We start from the raw sequence: 14,058 nt of genomic DNA on the forward strand, positions 1-14,058 counted from the left end.
ACGCCCCCAGCGTACACTTCCACGCCACGAAAACTCGCGTGGGCTCCCCACAGGGGCGAGCGGCGGCAGGCAAGGGGCGAGGGCGGGTGGATCCGCTTCCTGCGAGCGGCGGGGCGGAGCGAGAGTCCATGGCCGGCACCGGGGAGCTGGAGCGGTGGCTCAGTGAGTGGGGCTGGGGGCTGGGGGCCAGAGCTGGCCCCAGCTGGGCGGGCACCGGAGCGGCTTCAGCTCCCTGGGGAAGGGTCTGTTCCTCCACAGAGCCCCTTTAGAGTGACGTTCACGGGTGCTGTCTTAACCTGCTGCACCTCTTCTGCTCCCCATCTCCCGTCCGTCCTCGGCCCCGGTCCTGCCAAGGCTGTTGGAGCTGGGCTGGGCAGCGGGTAAAGCAGAAAAAGATGTTTCCCTCGATTCAGCCGTGCAGGCAGCTTTGGGATGGGCCCTCGTGCAGCCCTCTTGCAAAAGGGGAAACTGTGCCTGGGTTCCAGCACGGCAGGCTTTGCAGTCCCGTCCCGGGAGAGCTGCCTGCAAATGCTCTTTAACAGATTCTCGTGCTCAAAGCAGCATCACGCTGTTGCTGCTTTCAACACCTCCGTTTGTGCCTGACTTTGACTCTTTAAAGTGTGTAGTTGGGACTGTAATTTTAGGCAGATTTTAGTAACAGCTGTTTCCTGCTCGTCCTGCATCTTCCATTTCTGCCTCTTTTACAAAAAGCCCGAAAGCAGCTGGTGGCAGTGCAAGGTCTGAGCCGCTTCCTGCCTTGTGCCGCTCACTTGCCCGCCTCTCGCGCTGAGGCTGGTTTTTCTTTCTTTTTTTCCTGTGTAAGATAAGGCCACTGACCCGAGTACCTCTGAGGAAAACTGGGAATGCATCCAGCGATTCTGTGACCAGGTGAACGCTGACACAGAAGGGTAAGGCAGACAGACGGCTCTTTGTGCTCGCTCTGGGCTGGGGCTGCTCTGAGCTGCTCTCGTGGCCGCGGGGGCAATGGGACCCGTCAGCCGCGGGGTGGGGAGCCTGGAGAGGCAGCGGGGAGCCCTCGCTGGGCTCTGCCGCTCCTGAGGGCGTAAATAAGTTGTGAAGAGGCGGATGGCAACAGGGCCGAGGTGGGGGTCTGGGGGTGGGCTCTGACACCCACTGCTGCAGCCCACGAGGCAGTGGGTCCTCCCTGCTGTGCCCCCCCAGCCCCCAGGAGCCTGGCTGAGGATTCCTGCCGTGGGCTCTGCGGGGAAGCCCTGAGCGAGCTCAGCTTGGCTTTTCCTTTCAGAGAGCTGGGAGATCTCTGCTGGGACTTCCCCACCTTCCAGCTGACAGTCTCGGCACTGCCGGAAGGAGCAGGAACTAATTAAGCAAAGGGCCTGTCAAAGCGTAGCAACCATCTCTTTCATTAGAGCAGCTTTCAGAGCCCGTGGTCGGGCACCCCTCTCCCCCAGCAGTGTGGGGGCACCAGAGGAGGCTGCAGAGGCTCTCTTGGGCCGGGCCTCAAAGCTCCTGTGGCCACAGAGCCAGCTCGCCTGGGGAGAACCCCCAGCCTGTCCCGGCTGGCTCCCCCCCAGAGGACAGACCTGCCCACAGCTGGAGGGCAGCGCCGGGGTCACCGCCCCCCCCCCCCCTGGAATCCACCTCTTGCCCCTCCGGTGTGTGCGTGTGCCCCCGGCTGTGTGCCCCTGGCCGGTGCTCTGCCAGAGGAGGGTGTCCTGTCCTGCAGCAGGTTGTGAATCTGTCAGTTGTTCTCTGCAGGGCAAAAAATCATTTTTCTTGGGAACTTGTGTGTTGTCTGACTTGCTCCTGCTCCTCCTCAGCCCATCGCTCGCACCGAGGCTGCTGGCACATAAGATACAGTCGCCCCAGGAGATGGAGGCTCTCCATGCTCTCACAGTAAGTGCTGTCACCCGCACACAGAGAGGCGGCGGGGGCTCGGAAGGGGAGTCTGGGGGGTAGAGACGGTGTAGCTGTCTCTTCTTTCTCTCTTCAATGTCTTTCCCTTTTAACTTTCCATTACATGAGGGATATGGGGACCAGGCTATAACGGGGGGGATACCTGCTGTTGTTCCTTCCCTTGTCACTCTGCCGAGGTGTTTCAGCGGTCGGCAGCTCTTGCTGTTTGACCTGTGGCTGCACCGCAGGGTCAGTGGCCCAAAAGTTATTAGTGATGGGTAGAACAGACGGTCTTAAACATGCTGCTTAAGAAAGTTGGATGAAGGGAAAATACATATTTTTGCTGCACAACTTTCTTAGTATCTTGTATTTGTGAATGCAGTGCCAGAAAGTTCTTAGATTTAGTATTATAACAGCAAAGTTTTTAAAAATTCCCCAAGTCTTGCAGTTTGTTTGGTACTGTTTTGTTTTCTGCAGGTGCTAGAGACCTGCGTGAATAACTGCGGTGAAAGATTTCACAATGAAATAGCAAAATTCAGGTTTCTGAATGAGCTGATTAAAGTGCTTTCCCCAAAGGTAGGTGGTTGTGGTCACACTGGATATTGCAGGTGGGACTCACTGTTTATTTCGCACTGGATGCGAAAACACAATTTAATCACACACAGAAGTAGAGCAGAATTCATTCTGTGCCTCCAAGCACAAGGACTGGATGTGAATCCCCCTGTAAAAGATGTAAGTCGGGGTCTCTTTCTGTGAGAAGCTTTTTTTTTCTTGTGGTTTCTCCCAACTCTGTAGGGACAGTCAGGGACTCTAGAGGAGCTTGAAATTGTTCCTGTGACCCCTCAGCCTGTGGCCCTTTTGCCTCTCAGTGATTTAGAGAACTTTGGTCAGGGAAGTGGCAGAGGATGGAGATGCCACAAGCTGCCCAGAGCCTCTCCCGTGTTTTCTTATGCTCTGTCCTCAAACTCTTGTGCTTCAGCTGCTCTCCTTCGTGCTTTCTCCTGCCAGAGGTTACCCTGGGTTTGGGTCCCGTTCGTGGGGCGGGATGGGCGTAGGCAGCAGCAGGGGGGGCACTGGAGTTCAGCAGCCCCCGTGCAGCCCTCACCCCACCACCGCCTGACTCCTGCGTTGTCGCAGCTGTGCTGGGGTCCTGCTGAGGGCAGAGGGCTCCCAGCCCCCGGCAGTGGCAGCCCCGAGGCCGGGCAGGCTGGAAGGGATCAGCCCTACTAATGTGGAAGCTGCAGAGTCCCCTCCTGCTGCTCTGCTTCCCTGCCTTGCAATAGATTCATTCATCACATTCATTCCTTCTCCCTGCTGTGGAGCACTTTGGTTCTGAGCACAGTCCTGAGCTGCCTCCTGAGGAGAGAAGCAGCCAGCAGAAATGAGAAGTTGAGTCTGAGCAGCTGAGTGAGCTGGGAGTTCAGAGTGGGTGCGCTGGGTGCCCTGGCAGCGCCTCTCAGGATGGAAAATGGCGACGGGTTTTATCAGAGGCTGTGTGATCTGCACGCCTGCTCCTCTCTGCATCAAACAGCAGCCTGGGACTTTCTTAAATACCCTGCTCAGGAACTCAGTAATCGATTCCCCTTTTCAGTGGGTCCTGCACACGTTTGCCGCTTGTACAGGCTTCCTTTCCCATTACATCACCTCCATGGCAGAGGTGCAAAAAGCTGATTTCGGAGAAACATTTAACCGAACAGCAAAACCTCTTCTCTCAGTCCCAGGTTTGGTAAAGGTATTTTGGTGAAACAACACGGTTTAAAGAACATATCACTGCAGAGAGGTTTTTTTGCTTTTTTGACAGAACAGGTATCATTTAATGAGTTTAAAATGCTTGGTGTTTTGGAGGTTTGTGTGTGGCTTTTATAATTCTTCCTGATGTTTGTATAATACATTAGTGTGCTAGTAGGCAATAATGAGAGAAATTGGAGAAAACGTCCAGGTGCTGAAAAAAGACAGGAGCTTTTGTCACTGCTTTTGTTCAGTTTCCATTTGTCCGGGTCTGGCTGGGGCCAGTGGTGCTGTTTGCATTGTATTTAAAGTCAAGCACAGAACAGTTTTCACTAAAATAAAACACCCTACTTTTGGTTTCAGATTCAGTAACTGATCTGAAAAGTTTTGAAATAGTTTCGTTTTGCTTGTCATGTAACATTTATGTACTTGTTAGTGTTCCTTGTATTTACAGCCGCAGCTGTACACACCATTCCTATAGCACAAGATACACTGAAAAAAGCCTTCAGAGTCCATTTGCTACTTGGTCTCTGCACACAGACAACTTGGGGCTACACCCATGTGCCAGATCTGGCACTAATTCTTTGGTTTTAATCTTTTTTGTCTTTACTGTTTTGTTTTCAGTACTATGGAACCTGGTCTTCAGAAAAAGTCAAGTCAAGAGTCACAGAAGTAATATTCAGTTGGACAGTCTGGTTTCCTCAGGAAGTTAAAATCAGGGATGCTTATCAGATGCTGAAGAAACAAGGTTCTGTTATTTCAGTTTCCTTTCTAGCCTTCCAAGTCACATGGTGTCAGACCACAGATAGCTGTCCTCTTTAATTTGTGACTCAGCCTTTTTCATAAAATGTTCTGTGTGAGGAGAGAAGGACAAAGGCCACACTTCCAAGGCTGTTTGGGTACTTAAGGGTGCATGTAACTGCTTAGAGAGATTTACCAAAGAACAGCCTTATTGAGTCAAAGATCAGACGAGCCGTGTGGCCTCTGTTCCCACACCGCTCGCCACTGCCGGTGCGACAGGACAAACTCGAGTGACCTTTGCCCTGGAGTACTCTTCCGGGATTAGGAGGGCTGGGTTCAGGGAGATCCTGAGCTGGATTTTTCACCCATTCCATCCCATTTAATAGTCCCTAATGGTGTTGTAATCCAGAAATTTGTCCAGTCCTGACTTGATATTGCAGGTAATGAGTTTCACAGTTTAACTAAGAAAGTACCATGATACTTTCTGTGGAAGTTCAGGGGAATTGGGGAATTTGTTTCGATGCTTCCCACCAGGTTTGCTTTGTGCATCTTTGAGCATCCAGTGGCTTTGCAAGCCTTCCCCCAAGTCCTGCCATGGAAAGCTTCCTCACCATCGCTGCCTTTCCCTCGTGCAGCGGCTGGGTGCTGAGCAGGGTGCTGGGTGCTGGGCACCCTCCTACCGGGCAGCTCTTGAGGACCGCTGCCACCCAGGTGCTGGCCAGAAGGCAGGAGGGGAGACGTCCAGAATCCCCACTGGCCTTCAGGGTTCCTTTGGCTCATGGCTGTGCTGGCCGTTCTGGCTGCAGCACTCCTGCGTGCTCCCGGGGGGGTACTGGTGTGCTCCCAGTGCTCCCAGTGCTCCCGTCTGCGGCAACGGGAGCAGCTCACCCAGAGGGAGCTCAGCACAGCCGGATTTTATTTTCTACCCTGAAAATCTCATTTGGCCTGTGCTTAATTCAAGGCAGAAAGGGAAGTCTTTTGTCTGGGTGTGTGCTAAGGCAAGTCCTTGCTCCTCCATTTCGTTCTGTAAAGTTCTGGGGAGGGGTGAAGGAAAGGCACAAAATCCAACATGCTGTTGAGCTTTGGTGTTTTAACAGCTCAGGCATCACTGAACAAATGTTGTTGCCCGTTCCAGGGATTGTAAAAGAAGACCCCAAATTGCCAGAAGACAAAATTTTACCTCCCCCTTCTCCGAGACCTCAGAATTCTATTTTTGACACAGATGAAGAGAAATCCAAGGTAAACCTTAGGGTTTTCATGCCTACCCCCCTACTCTGATCTGTACAGATGAGAAAACAGGCTCAGTCATATTTTGGGAGCTTTTGCTGTTTCAGGTGGAATATCTTCAGAATAATGCTAATACTTCTTGCTGTACAACAGCTGGAGAATTCTTTGATGCTTTGTCAGAAATTTTTGCTTAGTAAAAAGTGAAACTTTTTAAGAGAAAAACATCAATTTCTATTACTTTCCCGAGGGAGGGTTTCTCCAGGTCTTACAGAAGTTCTGCGGAGCCAGAGAGCTCCTATTCCCAAACAGCCAAACCGTGTGTGCAGGCAGCTGTGGGAAGCAGCAATATAATCTGGATTAGATTATGGGACATGAGCCCACCTATTTCCAGGATTATAGAAGCTGTTACGACAGTGGGTATCTCTCAGTGTCTGCTCGATGTGACGTGTGCCTGCAGCACAGTGCCTAGAGACTGCTGCTCACTGCTCTCTGATGCTCTCCCCTCAACAGCTCTTGTCAAGGCTTCTAAAGAGCAATCACTCGGAAGACCTGCAGGCTGCCAACCGTCTGATCAAGAGCATGATTAAGGAGGTGGGGAGCTCCTTGGCTCAGAAGCTGTGTTTGCAGCTGGGGGTGGGAGCTTGGCAATTCAGTTTTGGACAGGGGTCCTCCATACCTGATCCTAGTGCTGCCCCAGAGGAGGGACGATTTTCTGTGTCTGTTATTCCAAAGTTACAGTGTGGGATTGTTTTGGTTTGTTTCCCTAAAATATGCCATCGCCAGGAAGAGGGAACATGTATCCCCAGCAGCCTGTGTGGCAGGATCCTGGCAGTAGCACTGCACCAGTGATAAAAAGGTTCCGAAAATAACCTCAGTTCCCAGGTGGAAAAAAGCCACATCTGTACAGAACTACCTCTTTTCTGCACGCAGTGTGTGTGTGTGTGCATCTGGCGTCTCTGTTTTCATTTTCCAGCTGAAAGGGCACCCCACTTCCCTGCACAAATAGGAGATCTGGTCTGGTTTAACGAAATCCCTGCAGGCGTTTTGAGAGTGTCCTGCTGTACGGCAGGAGCCACCAGCTCCCAACTCTTAATTTTGGTTTTACTTGTGCCTGTGCTGAAATGAAATCCATAGGCACCAGCAGCCTGGTCAGGGTGCCTGGAGAAGGGCGGGAGGTTTCTGCCCACCCTTGGCAGGGAGGGGTGGTGCAGCACTGATGCTGGAGCTGTCAGGGGCGAGTCCTCACCCACTTTGTTTCTCCTCTACTTGCAGTAAGATGTCAGTAGGAAGCAACTCCCCAAGTTTCATACAGAGTGCCCCAGCCAAGCACGTGCACTGGCTGTATTAGCCAAATCATCATCTACTTTTATTTCATTTTTCATCAAAGGAACAAGAAAAGTCAGCTAAGGTGTCCAGAAGAGTGAATACCATCAGTGAGGTTTCTGAGAACGTTAAACGTATGGATGAATTACTGGAAAACTACAAGAGACATGAATTATCCAAACCTGACCAGGAGACCCTACAGGTAAATCCTCTTTTTCCTGCATAAGAGGTTTTTTTGGCTGGTTATGCCTGGGAGGGCGCAGGATTCAAAGGGCAGCACAGTGCACTTAGCTTCTGCCAGGGAAACGGCATTACCAGGGCAGAAGAAGTTTCTGACGTATGTGATGAATAATGGTCCCTCCCATCAGTGTGATGGAAGTTGGAACGGAACCGTCTCCTGCCGTGCTGGTTCGAGTTTCTGTCCAGGTTATGCTCCCGTATCTTGCAGGGAAATGGTGTAAAGCAGTGGTGTAACACCCAGGGATCCCCATGAGCCCAGCCTCGTTGGGGGCGTGTGATGAGACCTGGCCAGAGAAGCCCAAAGCTGTGGGTTCTTCAGCTTGTGCTGTGGTGTCTGTGATCCCCTGTTTTCTGCCCAGAGCTCACTGGTCTGCTGCTGCTCCTAAGTACCAGTGAGTTGAGGAAACGTTTGCTCTCACTAGTAGGGCTGTCAGAGCAGCTTTATGGCCTCCAAACACCTGAAACTCCACTAGGATGCCTACCAGACTCTCCAATTAAAAAAAAAACTTTAGACAACTGAATTTTTGTAGGTAAGAACTTCTCCCGTGGCTGTGTGTGATGGCAGAGTTTGGCGTTAGCTGCTGCTGTAGATGGAAGAGACCCCACTTTCAGGCTGAAGAAGTGCCTCCTCACTTCCTAAAACACCAAGGAGCCGTAAGCGGCTCTGCATGGTCTGACGGTCATACCGCTTCCCTCTGAGTACGGTGATTGATCTGTTCACACCTGGATACCTTTTATTTTAAATTGAGTTATTTTACACTGATCTATCTTACACCGAGGGGATGTGATTGCTGAGGAGATGCCAGCACAGCCTCCTTGTTCCAGTGGCTGTACTTCCAGGCCACTGTGGATTTTTAAGAGTGCAGCAGCACGCAGCATTGATACCCTTTGTCTGGAGCTGGGCAGAAGGTGCATCTTCCTCTTCTAGAGGTAGCATCACTTACAGGTGATCGTGGAGACAGAGAAGTGTGAGTGTCTGGGATCTCCCGAGCAATGATGTGAAACATTTCCTTCCATAGACTCTGTTTCAACGCTGTGAGAAGCTCAGGCCGCTGCTCTTCCGCCTCGCCAGTGAGACAGTTGATGACGATGAGGCTCTAGGTAAGAGCCAACAGTGTCCTTGGACTCTTTGCAGTTAAGTTCATCCACCTTTGCTTTGACAAGCAGGGTACGTACGCCCTTCCTCTGAGAGGGGGAATGCTGAGGCACTCACTACGCTGACAAAGCTTACCACATTCACCTTAAACCATGCCCAGGGGAAGTGGCGTTAAGTCTCCTCCCAGTCCTCTCCAAGGAAGCCAGAGATCTTTACTTGGAGCCCCAAGTTAAACAGCAAATCCAGTTTCTTCCAGCCGAGGTGGTTTTCAGAGTTTTTAGAGTTCTGATGTTCACAGAGCTGAAGGCTTTTGAGGTCTTTTCTCTGCAGAGATTGAAGTTCTCCCCGTCTATAAACACAGCAGGGAGAATATTTTTAGAATTTCATACGTATAATACTGAGGAGGGTCATAGGAGCAGAATCTTTGAATTCCACAGTTGTGAAACTTCCCAGAGGATTGCATTTCACAGTCTTGTCCATATGCCTTGAAAACCTGACTGAGGTAGTACCTTGCTGAACAGACATCTTAGACAGCAACCGAAAGAGCTCAGCTGTGCCTCAAACGTTTCATTCACACCCCTGAATGCCAGGGCCCTTCAGCTGCGGAGGGCTGGGTTAGAGACTCAGAAAACTTGTGGAGAACAACAAAGGGAGTAAGAGATGGCAGGAACGAGAAGTACTTTAGAGATAGGATCAGATTTCAAAGTGATCTTGATAAATGAGAGCAAGGCCTGAAAGCAGCAGATATATGTGCAAAATGCTGCACTTCAGAATGGAAAACTAGCCAGGAGCTTGGGGCAGATTGTCCCCCCCCCGGCCTTTGCTCCAGGCAGGTGCTGGGATGCCCTGTCCCTTTCCCGTGGGACTGAGCCTGCTGTGAGAGCACTGATGGGTGGTTTCTCCTCTCGTTTTCCAGCTGAGATCCTGCAGGCCAACGACCAGCTCGCCCGGGCGCTCGGACACTACAGGCAGGTCGTAGCCAGCCATGACAGCGGTGGGGGAGGAGGCTCAGCCCCCAGCTCTGCTGAGGCACCAGGTAAGGAGCATCCTGCGGCGTTCCGCGGCGGCTCTGCTCCGGCACGGCACCTACGAGTGTGGTTTGGAAGGGAAAGGGCCTCTCGGAGGATAAATGTGGAGAAAATCCTGTAACACGGAAAAACTATTATGTAACCATTGTTTTCTTTTACATATGGTTGATAGAAAATATTCCTGAAGTTCTTCAGCTGTGAGTCCTTTCGGGCATGCCTGCACCCATAACTACACTGCCCCTTTCAGGTTTCTCTTTAACCCTTTCTGCTGTTTCCACAGCGTGCCGGCCAGCCCCAAGGCGCATGAAGAGCTACACGCTGATTGACTTCTCTGAACTGGAGGCGACGTCCCAGTCTCCCACAGACCCATTTGCCAACGTACCCAGCACCTCCCGCCACGGCAGCACAACCTCCACCTGTCTGCTCGATGAGGAGTTAAAGTCATTAGGTTTGTCTGTGCAGTTCAGTACGGTGTTATCCTTGTTACTAGGGTTCGTGGCACTTCATAAAGATGGGAGAACCCTGACTTTAACGTCAGTCCTAAGAGAAAGTCGACCCTTTCAGCCGGTGTCGTAAGGTCTCAAGAATGTCGTTTCTTTAATGGTGTTAGACTGTAGTCAAGCTGCTGTTAGACAACAAAGGAAGAACTTGTGGAAAACCTTTGCTTTCTGTAATTGATCTGTGGCATTTTGGCATTTTTCTTAGGTCTCAGCAACTCTCCTGTTGTACAGAAACCACCACCTGATTTTGGATTAGCAGAGGTGAGTGATCCTTGGGTACTTTAGTCCATAAGGCACACGGGTCAAAAATCAGGTCTGATTTTTGCTGATGTTCTATAGCATGAACCAGAAGTGCCTTATTTTTCAGAGTGCTGTGCACAATGGCAATGGTGAAGTTGTAAGTGCTGTTCGCACACCGGGACTGCAGGAGAGCTGGGACGATGGCTGTTCCCAGAGGAACGAATTTCAGGGCCTGGACGATCAGTTCTCTCCACCGTCCAGGACCAAGACATTGTCTTTGTAAGCAAACTCTGCATAATACAGTCTGGCTTTGGAGATGAGGAACAGTTTTACAGCAGGGAGGTTTAGGAAAACCTTTCAACTACAGGTGGTTTGTGATGACAAGCTATCCGGCCGCGCGTTGGCTCTTAAGCAGCAGTTATGTGCCTGTTAATTGCACTTTGTGTAATTGCACACTAGGACCTTCCAAGGGTCAGAAACTTGGGGACACAAATCCCACGGCTTAGTAACAAGGTGACCTTGAGCTAAAGGAACAAAAACCTTACAGTCAGGTCTTTTTATGATAACCTGCAACTCAAAAAATACCTTCCCCAGCTTCCTTCAGGCTGTGACGAAGTAGTTTCCAGGTGCTCAGTGGAAGCTTAACAGTTCGTGAACCAAATTAATCATCCACAGATCTTCAGAGCAGGTGACCATTACGATACATTTATCCAGTCTGACATAATACAAGCCAAGAAATTTTATTGGAGATTCCCAGCTTCTTGCATTGTCTTTGAGCTAGAAGGTGCTTTAGTCTCCCTGACTGGAGCTCCAGAGAGTCTGTGCACAGGGAGAGGAGACTTCCAAAGCCCCAAAACAAAGTTTCATGACAGTAACAGAAACCAAAGTCTGCCTTAATGAATACTGAAACAGCGACTTCTTCCATATAAAATAGAGACAGTTTTCAAATTTCTCAAGGACTCAAGAGGGTGTAAGCTTGTACTTTCTTTATACGTATAAAGGGATGAGGGATTGGGAGTACAAAGGGACACAGCAGAAGATGGTATGTACCACGTAGCCTGCCCGGTTAATACAAGCTTTCGACATGCTTTTCTTTCCAGGGATTTATCACCAGTGAAATTGCCCTTTCCAGATCTTCCAAATAGCTCTTCATTCTCCAGTCTAGGCTACGAGCTGAAGCCTGCTGCCTCTTTGCATCCAGCTTCCTATGGTGCTTCTCTAGAAAACCTTTTTGTCCCTTTAATTTCAATTACACTGAGTAAGTGCAATGATTTCTGTGCCCCAGCTCTGCTTACTACAGGCTTACTAGAGCCCTTCTGTGATTTTTGCAGGGGAGTGAGCCGAAGTAGCTTCATGCTGTGTGGGTTGGCTGGAGAAAGTAATGACTGTTCTAGGAAGGACTTAGTGTATCTGAGAATTTGAGCAAGTGCTGGGGATTGTCCCAATGAAGTATCCTTGTCCTCCCTACTCAGTGGTCAGGAGTTTCCTGCCCTGGCTGACCTCTGTGATCTGCTTCTAACCTGTTTGCCCTTACCAAGCAGCTCTTCTTCAGAGACTCAAAAGGTCTGTCTCTGGGTGGGACCTGTCCCACCTCCTGCAGCAGAGCTGTTCTTTCCACCTCTGCTTTTTGATTCAATACTGCCCAGCCCTGCAGCCACTCACTGTTACTGGGGTGTTACCGGGGTGTTACCACGTGGCACCCGTGTCCCGGAGCCAGGCACGGCCTGCTCAAAGGACTGCAGAGCCTTGGCCGTCACTGCTTTTGGAAGAAGTCAGGTGCAAAGACATTCTGACCGGATTGTCTTCACTTCAGACCCTCAAGGGGAGGACGGACCAGATTTGGGAAGGGCTGGGTGGTGGCAGTCAGGTGTGGATTTATCAGATGATAGTGACAAGGGACTGAGTCTGGTGTGTACTGAAGAGTTACGTTTTGCTTTTCCCGTCCTATCTGTTGGATCCATACCTGACATCTCTAGCTGGCTGTTGAAATCTGAGCTGCTAAATCTCCAGTTTAGACATCCAGGTTCCTTTCTCTGCCTTAGAGGCGAAATGTAAATCACAGGCAGGTGCTGTATGCTGCTTTCTCTGTGAGTTTGCTGGAGGAAGTAAAAGTTTGTATGTGTGTCTCCTGTTTGCTGTTCCTTATCCTGCCTTTGCTGTTCTGCCCTCAGAAGGGAGGGGAATCCATGCTCTGTTTCTGATTCTCCTTTTGTCTCCAGCAGGCAGTATCTGTCCACTTACTGTGTACGACAGGAATGGTTTCAAGGCTATGCTCCACTTCTCCGGAGACCCGGCTCCTGGCCGGCCAGATGTGCTGGTGATGGTTCTTTCCATGCTGAGCACATCAGCTCAACCGATTAAGGACATAGAGTTCCAGGCTGCAGTCCCAAAGGTGAGAAGCCTGTGATGAGTAGTGACTACTCAGAAATGTCCTGAGGAGAAGGTTCACCATTTCTTGCTCACTGGAAATTGCACATCTCGTTGTCCCTGAACAGTGAGCCTGTTGTATGGGGGTGCCTGTGGCCCCAGTGCCTGTTTCACAGAGATATCCCAGGCCTCGCGACAACTAGACAGGGCTCCAGACATGCTGCTTTAGCCTCCTGGGTAAGGCGCTCGTTCTGCCTGTGTATGTGCAGTGTAGAATTCTCTAGTCAGGAACATCCACCTTCGGATGCAGGCTGGGGAGAGGCACGCTTTTCACTGAATGACAAAACCTGGCTGACGTGTCTTTAACCAGCTCCTTGCCTTGCTAATACTCCCAGCCCTTTTTCAGCGTGGACCAAAAAGCATTCCTTTTTTTTTTTCTCTTTCAGACCATGAAAATAAAGTTACAGCCAGCATCAGGTTCTGAGCTGCCTGCCTTCAGCCCTCTCCTCCCGCCTGCAGTGGTGTCCCAGGTCCTGCTCCTTGCCAACCCACACAAGGTATGCGCGGTGACTGGCTCTGCTGGGGACTGTCACTGTAGCACATGGGGTGTTTGTATGAAAGGTGGGGAGAGTAGTATTAGCGGGGAGACGCAGGGGAGAGAGAGAGCAGTCTGGGCTGTGTTGGGAAGACATTTTTCCCACTGGAACAGCTTTCCAGCGCTATAATCTGAAGGATCGAGTGGGCAGTTGCTGCAGGGGCCTGCACAGTTCTGCTACAGCCTCCCTGCAGCGGTGGCTCCTGGTAGACACTGCACAGACATTTGCAGCTGATGGAACACGAGGGCACCCAAGAGACAAGCAATGGGCGGCAGTTCTGCTGCACCGGTGAATAATCCTGAGACTGAAGATTGGTGTAAGGAATCCCCTGTCACTGAGGGGGTTGGCCAGGCCTGGATGGCCAAGCACACCCTTGGGGGGCTTGCAGAGTCTCCTAGACACTCCTCATGTATCTTCAGAAGATCCAGGTCTTGTTTTGTGCAGAGCTTCTGCATGGCTGAGGTGTTACTCTCCCCTTTCAGAGGGTGATTCACTGCAGCAAGGCTGCGAGGGCTGAGGCTGAAGGCACCTGCAGCTGTGACGTGCCCCTCTCTGTTCCTTTCTCTCTAGGATCCCATCCGGCTGAGATACAAACTAGCGTTCACGCAAGGCGTGCAGCCCTTCAGGGAGGTGGGAGAGCTGACCCGCTTCCCAGAAGCAGAGCTCTGGGGCAGGAGCTGAGCTGAGCAGGCCTGGACATTGCCGTGTTGCCTTAGCGGTGGATGGGGAGGGGCTGTGTGCCAGCAGCACTGGCCTGGACTCCGTAACAGCTCCATTCCTCGGGATCCACCGTCTCCTCCTTCCTTCTGGTGTCTGCCAGGAGGAATGTAAATGGCTGCCTCTGCCACGGCCTTTCCCTGTAGCTGACCCTGCTTTACAGGAGACTGCTGTAGAGCCCTGCAGCCTGGGAGCCTCAATGCTTATTCCATACAAGTCTTTCCTGCTGTTTTCTGGCCCAATTTTCCCTCTTCCCTGTTACTTTTTCAATTAAAAAAAAAAAAAGCAAACTTCTGTCAACAATCAGCTCTCGTAGCAGACTGCTTGGAGACCGGGCAGGATCTGTTCCAGGGCCCTCCCCATCCTGTTTTCACGGGCAC

The 14,058-nt window shown here is 51.1% G+C and overlaps 1 protein-coding gene across 2 annotated transcripts; it reads left to right on the plus strand.

Annotated features, from left to right (window-relative positions):
- The first annotated feature begins 33 nt into the window (after positions 1–33).
- GGA2 (golgi associated, gamma adaptin ear containing, ARF binding protein 2) lies at positions 34–13,968 on the plus strand. Of its 2 annotated transcripts, none has more exons than XM_074886135.1 (17): positions 34–162; positions 824–908; positions 1,800–1,875; positions 2,353–2,451; positions 4,228–4,351; positions 5,480–5,583; positions 6,082–6,162; positions 6,959–7,096; positions 8,154–8,235; positions 9,147–9,266; positions 9,539–9,706; positions 9,964–10,019; positions 10,126–10,277; positions 11,099–11,256; positions 12,218–12,390; positions 12,812–12,922; positions 13,532–13,968. In XM_074886135.1, the coding sequence occupies exons 1-17, from the start codon at positions 129–131 to the stop codon at positions 13,640–13,642; spliced, it is 1,872 nt and encodes a 623-aa protein (XP_074742236.1). In that variant the 5' UTR covers positions 34–128; the 3' UTR covers positions 13,643–13,968. The 2 variants fall into 2 exon arrangements, with proteins under 2 accessions (XP_074742236.1, XP_074742237.1); XM_074886136.1 differs by having other exon boundaries at positions 12,221–12,390.
- Positions 13,969–14,058: the final 90 nt, after the last annotated feature.

Source organism: Strix uralensis, chromosome 16, assembly GCF_047716275.1.
Source record: "Strix uralensis isolate ZFMK-TIS-50842 chromosome 16, bStrUra1, whole genome shotgun sequence".
NCBI lineage: Eukaryota > Metazoa > Chordata > Aves > Strigiformes > Strigidae > Strix > Strix uralensis.